The sequence below is a fragment of the Mobula birostris genome, chromosome 4 (genome assembly GCF_030028105.1).
Source record: "Mobula birostris isolate sMobBir1 chromosome 4, sMobBir1.hap1, whole genome shotgun sequence".
NCBI classification, from domain to species: Eukaryota; Metazoa; Chordata; class Chondrichthyes; order Myliobatiformes; family Myliobatidae; genus Mobula; species Mobula birostris.
The window spans coordinates 26917255-26933008 of record NC_092373.1 but is presented as its reverse complement, the minus strand read 5'-3'; the positions used below and the strand labels follow the sequence as shown (position 1 = coordinate 26933008).

General features: G+C 41.9%; 1 protein-coding gene across 4 annotated transcripts in view; it reads right to left on the bottom strand.

Annotated features, from left to right (window-relative positions):
- Window positions 1-15754, bottom strand: part of LOC140196225 (transcription factor Dp-2-like) — a 275695-nt gene that overhangs the window by 213290 nt on the left and 46651 nt on the right. For all 4 annotated transcript variants that reach the window (XM_072255038.1, XM_072255039.1, XM_072255041.1 and 1 more), the window contains one exon: window positions 9330-9396. In XM_072255038.1, coding sequence (XP_072111139.1) covers window positions 9330-9396 — 67 coding nt within the window. Of the gene's footprint in view, window positions 1-9329; window positions 9397-15754 lie in introns of those variants that run through there.

The following is a 15754-nucleotide window of genomic DNA, read 5'->3' as shown; positions in this document are numbered from 1 at the left end:
AATCCACATATTCTGTTATTCATTACAAACCTTGTTAAGCTCTTCTCAGTATCATAGCAGGGAAAAAAGGCCCTTGAGCTCTCTGTGTCCATGCACACCATGCAGTAACCATCTATGCCAATTTGATTTCCCAGCATTCAGCTCGTAGACTTCATATCATGACTTTTCAAGTGTTCGTCTAATAATTAAATGTTTGAGAGCAACTGCCTGCACCATCCTCTCATGCAGTGTGTTCCAAGAAACTTAACTTTCTTGACATTTAGTGCATCACCATCACTGAATCCCCTACTATCAAGATCCTGGGGGTTACCATTGGCAAGAAACTGAACTGGTCTAATCATATAAACACCATGGCTACCAGAGCTGGTCAAAGGCTAGGAATCCTGTGGTGTATAACTCACCTCCTGACTCCCCAAAGCCTCTCCACCATCTACAAGGCTCAGGCTAGGAGTGTAATGGAATACTCTCCACTCGCCTGGATGAGTGCAGCTCCAGCAACACTCAAGAAGCTTGACACCATCCAGTACAAGGCAGCCCACTTGATTGGTACCCCTTCCACAAGCATCCAATCTCTGTACCATCGATGAACATTTGCAGCAGTGAGTACTATCTACAAGATGCACTGCAACAATACACCAAAGTTCCTAAGGCAGCACCTTCCAGACCCATGACCACTAACTACCATGGAATTCCCTCCCTAACAGCACTGTGGGTGTACCTGCACATCAGGGATGGCAGCGGTTCAAGAAGGCAGCTCATCACCACCTTCTCAAGGGCAACTAGGGATGGGCAATAAATGCTGGCTTAGTGGGTGATGCCCACATCTCGCAAATAAATAAATTTTTTAAAATACTTGGTCAGAAATATTCTTTCTCAAAATCTGTCTAAATCTCCTACTCCTTACCTCAAACCTATACGTCTGTCATTGACATTTCTGCTTATGGTCTCAATGCAGCTTTCCCCCTACATAAAATTGAGCACGTACAAAGCTCTGCATCCTCTAACATGACACACGTTACATACGTGACATACAAGTCACCCAATTGGTTCTGAACCTGATGGAGGTGTAATAGTTGTTTTCCAATGTATTCCAATGTTGGGCGCCACAGTAGTGCAGTGGTTGGCGTGACACTATCACAGCTTGGGGGGCTCTGGAGTTCGCAGTTCAATTCCGGTGCCGTTTCGTAAGGAATCTCTGTACGTCCTCCCTGTGGAATGCATGGGTTTTCTCTGGATCCTCCAGTCTCCTCCCACAGTCCAAAGATGAACCGGGTAGGTTAATTAGATACTGTAAACTGTCCCACGATCAGGTTAGGGTAAAATCAGGATTGTCAGGGGCTGCTGGAGCGATGTGGCTCAAAGGGCCAGAAGGGCCTACTCCACCCTGTGTCACAAAAAAAACAAACATAAAATAGCTATACTCCCTGTCCTTGTCCTTTCTCACCTCTGAGATCACCTGCAGTCCCCAAAGTCAAAGTAAATGCATGATCAAATTAAGTGCATGGTAACATACACTAACTTGAGATGCATTTCTGCAATATCTCCAAACTCCTCTAATTCTGGTCTTCAGTGTACTGGTGATCTTAATTGCCGCAACATCGGTCAACCATCAAAGCCCAGGTACGGTGTTATCTCCCTAACCCTTCCAGCTCTTTACTACGACTTCCTTCTGCACAGTATTCTTCAAGTTCTGCCTCTCTGACTAATCTTTCAGTCATCTGTCACAATACCTCATTTTGTGGCACAGTGTATAATTTTATGTGGCAATGCTCCAGGAAAGCATCTTGGAATACTTTGCCGCATTAAAGATGCAAAGTAAATACACGTTATTATTTCTGTTTTTGCAAGGGTCTAAACATATTACACAGAACTCAGTAAAGGGAAGGCTTACAACTTCTAATCTGTTTACAGATGGGACTTTAACTATATAAAATAACACAGGCTATCAGGGAAAAGTACATTCTTCTGTGTTGAGCAAACACGCCCACTCAGCAGATCATGACTTTGTGCTTTATCTGAAGTGAGTCAAAAGAACTCCAATCCCGAATAACAAATCCAGCCGTCCAGGTTAAATTAATATTTGTTATTGAGATTGTGGCTTGGAATACTATAGGTCTGCCTGGTTCAGGTATAGGATTACCAAATATGCCATAAAAGGTTGACCTGCCTCCAAAATTCCAACGCCAACTCAATTCCCAAAGACGACTTAACTGCCTCTCATCTAACCCCATAGGTTGTGGTGAGGACTAGGCCTAGGTCGCGGGGTCGCCTATTGCTGTTGCCCGGGGGAGGAGACGCCGAGGCCACATGGGAGAGAGCAGGGGCCTCTGTGGGCTCATTGGAATCCATTCTGGGTTGGGGGCTGCCCTCCAGTGTTTGCTCAGTGGAAGCACAAGCTAGAGCAGGACAAGCTACAGTTGTACTCAGGGGCACAGGCTGTATTTTTTTCTTTGTGACTACATCTTTTTTCTGAAATCGTAACCATATGTGCTATTTGTGCTACGTGTTCAGTGCAGTGTGCTGTGTGCTGTTGGTAACGTGATTTTGCACCTTGGCCCCAGAGTAATGCTGTTTTGTTCGGCTGTATTCATGCATAGATGAATGATAAGTAAACTTGATCTTGAACCTGAGATACTCACAGCAGGTCAGTTGTTTCGGCAACTGCAGAATGGTGTCCTTACAAGGTGAGTAACAGGCTACAGGAATAACTTGTGAATATTTATATCAGTATAAAGTGATGATTGTTTTATCAGCATCTCATAGACCACAGCATGGAAAAACACCATACTTCCTCAATTGCTGATAGAGGCAGTTGGACTTATGGAATTTCAACAAAAGATACTTGCTAGAGTAACATGCAAAATCTTGTAGGAACTCAACAGGTCAGACTGTACCTATGGAAATGAATAAACAGCCAACGTTTCGGACCGAGAATCTGAATTAGTCCTGGATTTCCAGTATCTGCAGAATGTGCGGGTACTTGCTATTTGCAATTCAATAACAACTGAATCCTGGATGTGAAGTTACACACTTTTCACGGTACTACCTTATCTGCACCAATTATTTGAACTTCCAGGTTCTCTTCAGCTCTGATTAGCACCCAACTTCAGCATAGTACAATCATCTAAGTCATGAAAACCAGTTGTCATAGTGTTCTTGATCTTAGTGTGGTTTTATGTTCCAGCCAATCTCAGAATAATAGCATAAAGCAGCAATACCATAATTTCGTTTGCTGATGACACCACCGCCATTGACCGAATCAATGATATCAGCATCTAGGAGGGAGACTGTAAATCTGGCTGAGTGATGCTGCAACAACAATTTCTTACTCAATGTCAGCCAGACCAAGGAGCTGATTGTTGACTTCAGGAGGAGGAAACCAGATGTCCACGGGCCAGTTCTTGTCGGGGGAATCAGAGATCAGAGGTGGATGGGGTCAGCAACTTTAAGTTCCTCGGTGTTATCATTTCAGAGGATCTGTGCCGGGCCCTGCACGCAAGTGCAATCACGAAGAAAGTACCGCAGCACCTCTAATTCCTTAGAATTTTATGAAGATTTGGCATGACATCTCATGTTTTGAGAAACTTCTATAGATGTGTGGTGGAGAGTAGATTGATTGGTTGCATCCCAGACTGATATAAAAACACCAGTGCCCTCGAATGATTAGTTTATGAAAAGCAATGGATACAACCTAGTCAATCGTGGGTAAAGCCCTTCCCACCAGCAAGCACATTTCAGGAAAGCAGCACCTATAATCAAGCTCTCCTGCCACCTAGGCCATGCTCTCTTCTCACTGCTGCCATCAGGAAGAAGGTACAGGAGCCTCAGGACCCACACCACCAGGTCCCATAACTATCAGGCTCTTGTAGCAGAAGGGATAACTTCACCCTCCCCATCACTGAACTGTTCCCACAACCTATGGACTCACTTTCAAGGACTCTTCATCTCATGTTCTTAATATTTATTGCTTATTTATTAATGATTTTTCTTCCTCTTTCGTATTCGATGTTTTCTGTCTTTTGCACATTGGTTGTTTGTCCGTCCTGTTGGGTGTGGTCCTTGATTGATTCTATTGTGTTTCTTGGATTTACTATGTATGCCCGCAAGAAAAGGAGCCTCAGGATAACATATATGAACTTGATAATAAATTTATTTTGGACTTTGAAATCTACTTCACACATCTGTGCTGGTGGTAGTTCGTCTCTTGGGCTACCATTTCTCGTGCACTTGGAATTATTTTGAGAATATTTTGATGTCATTTTACCATGGCTCACTGGTAGCCCTTCCACACCTTAACTCAGAGATCATGTGTTCATGCCCCACTCTCCCACAGAAATTGGACATTTGACTCAATTGCATAACCTCAAGTAAAACTTCAGTGCTCCACCATTGGAAGCAAGGTGTTAAACCATCACTTTTCTCAGTACTGGTGTTCTTCAATACTTCTCTCTCAAAGAATATTATTAAAATACAAGCTATCTGACCACCATTTTGCTGTGCACCTGGCTAACTTCAGTTTGTCTGTAGTTTTCTTATATTTTATCAGCGACTACACTTCAGTAACTTTCACTGGCTGTAAATCTTTAAGAAACGCTGCAATTGTGAAAGGGTTATACACTTGCAAGTAATTCCTTTTTAATTATTCAACCATCTCACATATTGAGTTCTTCCTCCATTATTTCTCTTACTCCATCTCCATTCTTTAAGGTTTATTTCATTGCAAATCCCAGAGCTCACAATTCCATCCTGTTATTGTCCAAATTATGGAGGCCCCAACATGACTACTGCCTTTTCTAGTTCAATGTCTTTATTCTGCGTTTCATTCCGCAAAAACAGGTGAGCAGTGTTTCTTTCAACTGTCTTCTGCCATGAACTCATTGGAATTCCATACTCTTACTGTTCCCTGTAATTATATAAAACTAAATGGACTTGGTCATACTGACTCTTTTTTCTGGCAGTTCCAACTGGTGTTGAAATCGGAGTTAGTTCCAGATATCCATGCATACACTGGGAAACAGATGTCTTGGAATTACTCACTAATGTAGAATCTACCAGCAGCATCCAGTCTTGCCAAGATCTCCCATCATTTCCCCAAGGGAAACAGCCACCCAGATTCTGCAACAGGTCAGGTCTGGCACAGGATCAAAGATGCGAAAGTTTTCAAAGGAGACCTAGAGCCAAAATGCCAACTTCTTTTCGAAAATTTAGATCCAGTTTAATATTTCTAATTGTTGAGTGTCTGTAGTTCGACGTCATGTTCTGTGTCTTTAAATGTACAAACTTCTGAGTCCAAGAGCAACAATAACAGAAGGAAGTAGCTAGACAGTGCATGAAGCTAAAAGTAATCCAACACTAAGCTACAGCCGAATTTCACTCACTGCCTAAGCTTCAGCTCCTTTGCCACCTATGATATAGGAGGCCATTCAGCCCATTGTTAAGTAGATCAACTGAACTTAATGTTAACGTTGCAACTTATTGTTGGCTAAAAACAAAAAGAACATGAACCAAACGGATAGTTATTAAGATGCTCATGTAACCACAAAGAGTTGAGTATTTTGCATGAAAGCTCAAATGGTTGAGTCATAATGATATCGTTCGCTCACAGATACTAGAATAGCTGCTGAGACATGGCAGATAACTCAGAGGTCCTTCTGTTTCCTGCCTCATTTTACTGACCCTTCTTTGTTGAGATGTTTACATTATTTAGCTCCTAATTATATTCAAAATGATAGGAATACCAGAAAGAGCAATTGATGGTGCAATTTTTAAAACATTCATTGTAAATGAGACCATAATATACTAATGCAGATCATTATAAGTACTATGGATTGAAATATTAACCAAGCAATAAAGAATCACAAGTGCATCCCTTTCAACAAGTAGGTAAGAGACACAGCCGTAGACTTACATGCAGTCCCCAAAGGCCGGTGTTCCAGCCCTCAAATCTCTGCCAACTTAATGCCTTTTGCATTTGGTAGTTTCAGCCTTAATAGCTTTACTCTCGGAATCGGCTATTTTAATTATTTCCCCTCAAGTGGCAGACAAATCCATGTAACTGAAGACCTGCTGTATTTACAAAATTGAGGTAGGCCGATAATACACAGCAGCAGAACGAGGCCTTTCGGCCCATTGAGTCTGCTCCGCGATTCCATCATGGCTAATTTATTTTCCCTCTCAACCCCAGTCCCCTGCCTTCACTCTGTAACTTTTGATGGCTTTACCAACAAAGTACCTATCATTCTCCTGGCTCCTCTCCATAACCTTTGATGCCCTGACTAACCAAGAAACTACAACCTCCACTTTAAGAATACCCAGAGACTTCACCTTCACAGCCGTCTGTGGCATTGAATTCCAGAAACTCACCACACTGTGGCTTAAGAAATTCCTCATCTCTGTTCTAAAGGGATGTCTTTCTACCCTGAGTCTGTGCCCTTTAGTCCGAGACTCAACTGTCAGAAACGTCTACTCAACATCCACTCTATCTAGGCCTTTCAATATTTGGCAGGTTTTAATGAGATACCCCTCACATTCTTGAGATATCAATGTAAACTTTAAAAAATAAGAACCTACTCCCAGAGACAAAAACCGTTAGACAACATTTAGTTATTTCCACAGATCATGAAGAAAACTTATTATAAAATTCATAAGCCTGAAACTGGGTTCAGCACAACAGCTGGAGTCACCTGGGCCAACACAATGTGTGGGTTCCATGTGTATTTAAAATAAATTGTATGGTATTCTCCCAACCCTAAAAGCAAAATAAAAGTCAGTGACAATCTTCTTCTTAATAAGAGTTGATAGGTTCCAGAAGTTAACCGGGTCGCGAAGAGGGATAATCCTTAGTGCCATGAAATTACCTGCTGATATCATGAGGGATAACTGAAAACTTTAAAAGATCCATAGGTACTGGATATCTGACCTGGTCTGTGCTTAATTTGTGATAATGATGCCTGATAAGAAAGGATGAGTTATCATTTCATGTCAGGCATTATCATAGGTGATTAATGGGAAATTTATCTTATCAATGTTAAATCAGTAACATGGCTGTCGATTCATTCCTTTTGGCCCTTCTCTGCCCATTCATACAACAAAAGTCCTACGCAGAATTTGCAGAACAAGGAAAAACAAAGAGATTCAGCTTCAGGTACAATTACAGCCAGCAGGGTGAATGACAAAATCTGCTGCAAGCGAACTTGGCCTTTCAGTTTTCAGGGTGAGTACAGGTATAGCACAAGGGAGAATCGCTGTTTAGAGCAACTTTAACAAAGCTGCATTGCATTAGCAATCCATATCTCCAGTCTCAGTCTTAAAAAGTTTGCCTATTCTGTGTCCAGTAATACTTAAATGAATCCTAGTTTCCTGCACATTCCATCTCAGGAAAAAGTCACATCAATCTATATACGTCGTGTAATTAATTAGCAAGACTTCCAATCTGCGCCTTGCAAGGCATGAAAATGCCCAACGCAGGCCTCTCATGGTCTAAGTCAACATTCCCTCCCTCCTTATTGCACAATTTCCACAAAAGCCTGCACACGCTTCTCTTGTTTGCTGAGATAAACAATAAAAATCACCGCAGAATGTAGTCACCAAGTTCAAATACCTTTACGTGACATACCACCATACACTAAACTTTAGTGCAGATGTTTTACCAATATAATTAAACAGCAAGTTGGCCTTCACGAAGTTGTAAACCAGGATTTCTAATAGTATTATAAAAGGAACTACAGATTTATGGGTAAATTAATCTCATATTTCACATATTTGGCTCCTAAAGGTTGTCACAGCTGCGGGAGTGGTGGGAATAAGCTCTCACTACCTATTAAGTGTTCCCAAATCTATGAATCTCAAATAGCCTCTGACAACCAAGTCCAGTTGCTTGTCTTAATGTGTGGCTTAACTACTAAGCCTAGCAAAACTGTTTTTACTGACAGGAGAAGGAGCAATGGTGGGTTACTGACACCTTCGCTTTGGGCAGATGGTGCTTGTCAGCCACGGTTGGCAGGAGAAAGGAAATTCTGATCTCAAACGTCTGCTGCCTTTGCAGCTACACCCATTCATAGGGAAGGCTTTGGGAGTAAATCCTGAGGAAAAATATGGAGCTGAAGTCCCTAAGGTAGTCCTAGGTTGAGTTCAACGCTGACTGGCAAGTCCAGCAATGCGACTGGTGCCTGACCCTGCTGCATGGGCAACTGCTTGCCCTCCAGATCATAGACAGCGAGGATTCAACATCCGTGATCGACCCTGATCAATGGAGGACCTAATCTATTTCACACTGAAACAGAAGCCAGCCAGTTGGTCCATTAAGTCTACTCCGAATCTTAGAGAAATCTCATTTTCCTACTTACTATCCAACGACCAATTTCTCACAGATGCATGATGTTTCTGCAACTTTTATAGGCATCCGTTAGTCTCATGAGACCATGGACTTGCGTCTTGGAAGGTTTCCAGGGCACAGGCCTGGGAAAGGTTGTATGGAAGACTGGCAGTTGCCTATGCTGGAAGTCTCCCCTCTCCACGCCACCGATGTTGTCCAAGGAAGGGCATTAGGACCCATACAGCTTGGCACCAGTGTCGTCGCAGAGCAATGTGTAGTTAAGTGCCTTGCTCAAGGACACACATGCTGCCTCAGCCAAGGCTCGAACTAGTGACCTTAAAATCACCAGATGAACACCTTAACCACTTGGCCACACGCCAACACCTACAGTGATAAATTAACCAAAATAGCATAAGACACAACAGGAGAATTAGGACATGTAGCCTATGGGGTCTGGTCTGTCATTCAATCACAGCTAATATATTTTCCATCTCAACCCCATTCTCCTGCTTTCATCCTGTAAGCCTTGGCACCCTTACTAATCAAGAACCTATCAACCCCTGCTTTAAATACACCCAGTGACTTGGCTTCCATAGCCATCTGTGGCAATCAATTCCACAGATTTACCACCTTCTGGCTAAAAAATGGTTTTGAGAATGTGAGAAGAAACCAGACAACCTGGAGGGAAATGCACATCGCCACAGGGAGAGCACACTACCTTCAAACGTCAAACCCAGACCGCCAGAGTCATGAGGTACCACTGTGCCAGCATAATATAATCCAATTCTCAACTGCTTCTCAATACAAACTCAAGTGAAAGCAATACCTGATTTACCTGAAGTAAATTCATTATCAGTTCCAGAATAAAAACACATTCCAGGTTTAAAACACTCTTAAAACACTTCCTCTGAAGCCTGCCTTGCATCTGAAAGCATTTCAGATTAAAATTTATTATATATATAGTGACTTTTTCAAATTCAATTTACACAAATTTCCTTTGCTCTTTTCTACTCACCCTTTACTGGAAAAAGGTTCTGGTCTGTGTATTCTTTCAGTTCTCCAGTTGTGTTAATTATCGCAACCTAAAGAAGGAGGTGGGGGGGGGGGAGAAGATGGTGGAATTATATATAGTCAAGATACTTCACAGATTATTTACACTCCATTAACAGTAGAATTTTCACCGATCTAAGTGAATAATTACTAGATTAAATACAAGTATATAACAAAGTTTATAATTTAAGATTTGATGTTGATAGTGCCAAAAACAACAACAACATGCACTTAAGTAGCACCTGTAACAAAGCCAAGTATCCCGCATATTCTACTGGGAATCAGTCAGGTTTATCATGCCAAATCTTGGGCACACATATATAGCTCGGGTGCATAAGACTTTTGCACAGTACTGGATTTGTCAAAGTGGAGCAGAAAGCGAGTTTGTAAACCTGGCAGGAGAAATACATATTGGGAAGGGCAAGGGCAGACGGCTGTGGGAGGGGTGTGGATCAGGAGGCAGAGAAGGCGAGCCAGGGGCCGGGGAGGGGACAGCATGGCTGCCGGGACAGCCAGCTCTGAGACAGCGGGCAAGGTCATTTGATTCCAAACAACTGGTTTATTGATCATTACAGAATGTCTCTCTGATGTTTCCCACTCCGTTCCCCTTTTCCCAACCATGATTCCCCTCTCCCTGCCCCCTTTCCACTCTTGGTCCGCAATAGAGACCCGTATCAGAGTCAGGTTTATCATCGCTCACATATGTTATGAATTTTTTTGTGGCAGCAGTGCAGTACAATATATAAAATTACTACAGTATTGTGCAAAAGTCTTAGGGACCATAGCTATATTTATTTGCCTAAGATTTTTTGCACAGTACTGTACATGAAGAAATATTGTGACAAGTTGTAAATTAGTTTAGTTTATTACTGTTCCAGAGATACAATGAAAAACTTTGTTGTCATGACATCCATACAGATAATTTCATTATAACAGTGCATTGGGGTAGTACAAAGGAAAGCAATAACAGAATGCACAAAAGTGTTACAGCTACAGGCAAAGTGCAGTGCAGACAGACAGTAAGATGCAAGCGCCCATTTTATCATAGTAGAGAGCCAACCTATTCAACCTTTCTCTGTAACTGAGTTTCTCAAGTCCCGGCAACATCCTTCCAAACCTTCTCTGCACTCTTTCAACCTTATTTACATCCTTCCTGTAATTTGGTGACCAAAACTGAACACAATACTCCAGATTCGGCCTCACAAATGCGTTATACAACCTCATCATAACATTCCAGCTCTTATACTCAATACTTTGATTAATAAAGGCCAATGTAGCAAAAGCTCTTTTTATGACCCTATCTACCTGTGACGCCACTTTTAGGGAATTTTGTATCTGTATTCCCAGATCCCTCTGTTCTACTGCACTCCTCAGTGCCTTACCATTAACCCTGTATGTTCTACCTTGGTTTGTCCTTCCAACGTGCAATACCTCACACTTGTCTGTATTAAACTCCATCTGCCATTTTTCAGCCCATTTTTCCAGCTGGTCCAAATCCCTCTGCAGGCTCTGAAAACCTTCCTCACTGTCTACTACACCTCCAATCTTTGTATCATCAGCAAACTTGCTGATCCAATTTACCACATTATCATCCAGATCATTGATGTAGATGACAAATAACAATGGACCCAGCACTGATCCCTGTGGCACACCACTAGTCACAGGCTTCCACTCGGAGAAGCAATTCTCTACTACCACTCTTTGGCTTCTTCCATTGAGCCAATGTCTAATCCAATTTACCACCTCTCCATGTATACCAAAGAGAGCTTTTGGTACATTGAATTTTCCTAACTAACCTCTCATGCGGGACCTTGTCAAAGGCCTTACTGAAGTCCATGTAGACAATATCCACTGCCTTCCCTTCATCCACTTTCCTGGTAACCTCCTTGAAAAACTCCAATAGATTGGTCAAACATGACCTACCACGCACAAAGCCATGTTGACTCTCCCTAATAATTCCCTGTCTATCCAAATGCTTGTAGATTCTGTCTCTTAATACTCCCTCCAATAACTTATCTACTACCGATGTTAAATTTACCAGCCTATAATTTCCCGGATTAATTTTTGATCCTTTTTTAAACAATGGAACAACATGAGCCACTCTCCAATCCTCCAGCACCTCATCTGTAGACAGCGACATTTTAAATATTTCTGCCAGGGCCCCTGCAATTTCAACACTAGTCTCCTTCAAGGTCCGAGGGAACACCCTGTCCGGTCCCGGGGATTTATCCACTTTAATTTTCCTCAAGACAGCAAGCACCTCCTCCTTTTCAATCTGTACAGTTTCCATGATCTCACTACTTGATTCCCTTAATTCCACAGACTTCATGCCAGTTTCCTTAGTAAATACAGATGCAAAAGACCTATTTAAGATCTCCCCAATTTCCTTTGGTTCCACACATAGCCGACCACTCTGATCTTCAAGAGGACCAATTTTATCCCTTACGATCCTTTTGCTCTTAATATACCTGTAAAAGGTCTTTGGATTATCCTTCACTTTGACTGCCAAGGCAACCTCATGTCTTCTTTTAGCCCTCCTGATTTCTTTCTTAAGTATTTTCTTGCACTTCTTATACTCCTCAAGCACCTTATTTACTCCCTGTTTCCTATACATGTCATACAACTCCCTCTTCTTCTTTATCAGAGTTGCAATATCCCTTGAGAACCAAGGTTCCTTATTCCTATCAACATTTCAACATTTATCAACATCCTCTCAACATTTACTGTTCGGTTGTCCTTTATAATGAAGTTCAGAGAACCAATTCAAATAAAAGGTGGGGGTGCAGGATATTCCATCCCGTTCACATCGAGACAGGGGACTGGGTAAAAATGCATTTGGTCCCCCACCTCAGTAGGCTACAGGACTTGCCCAGACTCAGTGTTGTGTCCAGAAATGCGGCAGCAGGCTGGATCCACTCGCATTTGACTTTCATCACGCGACAGTGTATGGCTTTGCAGATTTAGGCCATTTGGTCTATTGGTTAATCGTGTTAATACAGAATGGCACCAAGAATAGTTATGGGGGCAGAACTCTCCTGGGCTTAAAGAGCAAGATAATTTTTTAAATGGGGGAGGAAGAAGAAATCGGAAAAATGTGATTGTCAATATATGATGATGCAGAGCTATATAGTGAGCAATTTATTGGAGATAATGTCTACTTGTTACTGGTCAATGTTTTAGAAAACAAATACAAGTAGTGGTTTGCAGTTTGTGATAATATTGCAGGTACCAGTTGCTTAGCCTTAGTCTGTCCAATGTTAGGAATGAAGATATGTTAGCTGAAATTAGTGAATCTAAGATTTAAGAGGCCTTTAATTTATCTTTAAAAAAGACTGACGTGCACAGTGCAGCATCCAGTTCTTGCACACAGGATTTCAGAAAATGAACTGATTTCACTGAAGAGATGTCCTCATCTCCAGAGAAAATTGCAGGGTGGGGGATGAAAAAAGAGGTAAGGTCCTCACCCGGATGGTCATCTCCACTTGTGGCTTCATCAAACTGTCCACTGGCCCAGGGCATGCAAACGCTATGTTATGACGGACAAGTCTGGCCCTGTTGCCATAGAACATTCTTTTCACCTGTACTATCCATGTCACATACACCATATGTACAAAACATTTGTGCAGAAGAATATCTTTGACCATGGTCAATCAGGCTATGGTCCACACCTTTATATGTCCCACCACCACAACATTCAAATGATAATGGGAAAGGCCTCCCTTTCAGACTTTTAAGGCACAACCAGAGTCTTAATGGCATTTTATTCTGTCCTCTGTGCCCAGGATGAGACTATCATCAATTTTGTTATTGAATGCACGTTTTCCAGGAAGGTCTGGAAACAAAAACAAAAGTCAGTGTTGAGGGAGTTCTCGACCTGACAGTGGAGGAGGCTGTGGACAGACATGTTGATGTTGGACTGGGGAATGGAGTTAAAATGACTGATGAAGTGATATCTCAACCTGCGTCCAGTCTCACGGACGATGAGAGTCATTTAGTAAAAGATACCTCTGGGCTGACCAAAACTAGATGGTTTTCCAACACAATACTTTGTGGGCAAAAGCCACTGTTCATTGTCCTACTGCAACTGTACACTGACAATGTGGAATTTTATAAAATCTCCTTGGGTTAATTGCTCATCGAATGTATGCAAAGGGAAAATAAAAATAGAATCATACAGCTTGCAAGGAGAATGGTGGCATATAAATGTACTGGGTAAGCGGAGGCAGATGTCTGCAAGATCAGAGGACTCAGTGAAGGCCCAGACTGTCCTCGTTTTGGAGGACTGTCTGTCTGTGTAAGTGGATGGGAGGGAGGAAAGTGGCTTGTTCGGCTGTTGCAGTTGTTGTTTTGCTGTTATTGTTCTGCTGAACATTATGGGCATGCTATGTTGGCCACAGAGTGTGTGGTGACACTTGCTGCCCCCAGCATATCCTCAGGTCGTGTTGGTTGTTAATGCTAATGATGCATTTCACTGCATGTTTCAATGTACATGCGATAAATAAGTCTGAATAAAGTATATTTTGCAAATACTATTAATAAAGTAATATTTTTGTAATTTAAAATAATGCTGACCTAAGCTGTGACATTCATGTTAAAAATATCAATAAAGGAAATTACTGGTTCTACCTACACAACTCTATGTTCGAGGTTCATGCTGAAATGAACATATTGGAGACTTTGAAAAGCCAGAATTCTGTATTTCCTTTGGCAAATATACAGTCTATCTTTCCATTACAGCAAGCACCAGAAGTATGCTGTTTTGTGCAAACTGCAAGACCAAAAAAAAAATTATCCAACCCCTTCGCATGCAATAACTAATGACATTACTCTTCAAACCTCAAGAAATTACCACACTAGCCACTCTGCAAAAACATACACTTTAACAGCTTCATAAGCTAAAATGCTCTAGATTATAGATTTTTAAAAAATAATAAAGAATTAAACAAATAAGAATGAGCTAATCAACTGAAGAGAACAACTATAGCTATGTCTATGTGAAACTGATTCAGTTGCTGTTAAGAAATCCAAGTGTTGAAAATGTGTAGGTTATCATTTGTAGAATTTATTACTGTATTACTAAAGAGTTAGATACCAGTTCAGGTTCAGAACAATTATCAACAACCCCACCCAGTTAATAATCTGACAACAGAATGAAACAGGGTACAAGGTCTGGTGAGGATGTTCTTGCATTCCTTTACAATTATATTTAAAATGGAAACTGGCATTTAGTACTTTAGATAGTAAGAAGAGTATTAGATTATGAGAATGCTCAGTCCTCTTTTATTGTCATTTAGAAATGCATACATGCATTAAGAAATGATACAATGTTTCTCCGGAGTGATATCACAGAAAACAGGACAAACCAAAGACTGACACTGACAGAACCACATAATTATAACATATAGTTACAGCAGTGCAAAGCAATACCATAATTTGATGAAGAACAAACCATGGGCATGGTAAAAAAAAAAGTCTCAAAGTCCCTGAGTCGATCAACTCCCGAGTCCCCGATAGCAGGCGGCAAAAGGGAGAAACTCCCTGCCATAAACCTCCAGGCACCGTCAACTTGCCGATGCCTTGGAAGCAGCCGACCACAGCCAACACTGAGTCCATCCATCCGAAAACTTCAAGCTTCCGACCAGCCCCTCCGATACAGCCTCCCAAGCGCCAACCTCTGCCGAGCGCCTTCGACTTCGTCTTGGCCAATGAAACAAGCAAAGCCGAGGATTTCGGGGCCTTCTGCTCCGGAGATGCCGGTTACCACACAGTAGCAGCGGCAGCAAAGCGGGCATTTCAGAAGTTTTCCAGATGTTCCTCCATACTCTCACGTCCGTCTCCATCAAATCGGAATTGTGCACAGTCCCCTACTTGACAGATAACAGATATTCATCACCGAAAAGGCCGCGCATGCTGTTGTTGCGCTGCCATCTTCGCCTCCTCAATATTGACAGAAGATTATGATAGGGCCAACAGACAGAGATGGACACAAAACGTTATACAGAAGTGCATGGATGCTTGAGGCCTTAATTCTCTGAGGGTTCCTGTTTACCAATGAGCAGTACAAAATGCTGCACATGGTAGTAATCTAAAACATGGCAGGATGCTGTCAATATTCAGCAGGTCAGGCACTATATAATGTTCACTAATTTTTTTTCTCTTCATTAATTTGCCAGGGCTGCTGAATATTGTCTGGATTTTCTAAACACAAAATAATCTGCAGATGCTGGGGTCAAAGCAACACTCACAACACGCTGGAGGAACTCAGCAGGTTGGGCAGCATTGAGTGATCTTTTCCACGGATGCTGCCCGACCTGCTGAGTTCCTCCAGCGTGTTGTGAGTGCTGTCTGGATTTTCTACTTCTGTAAACTGATGAAAAATGCTAAGAAGCC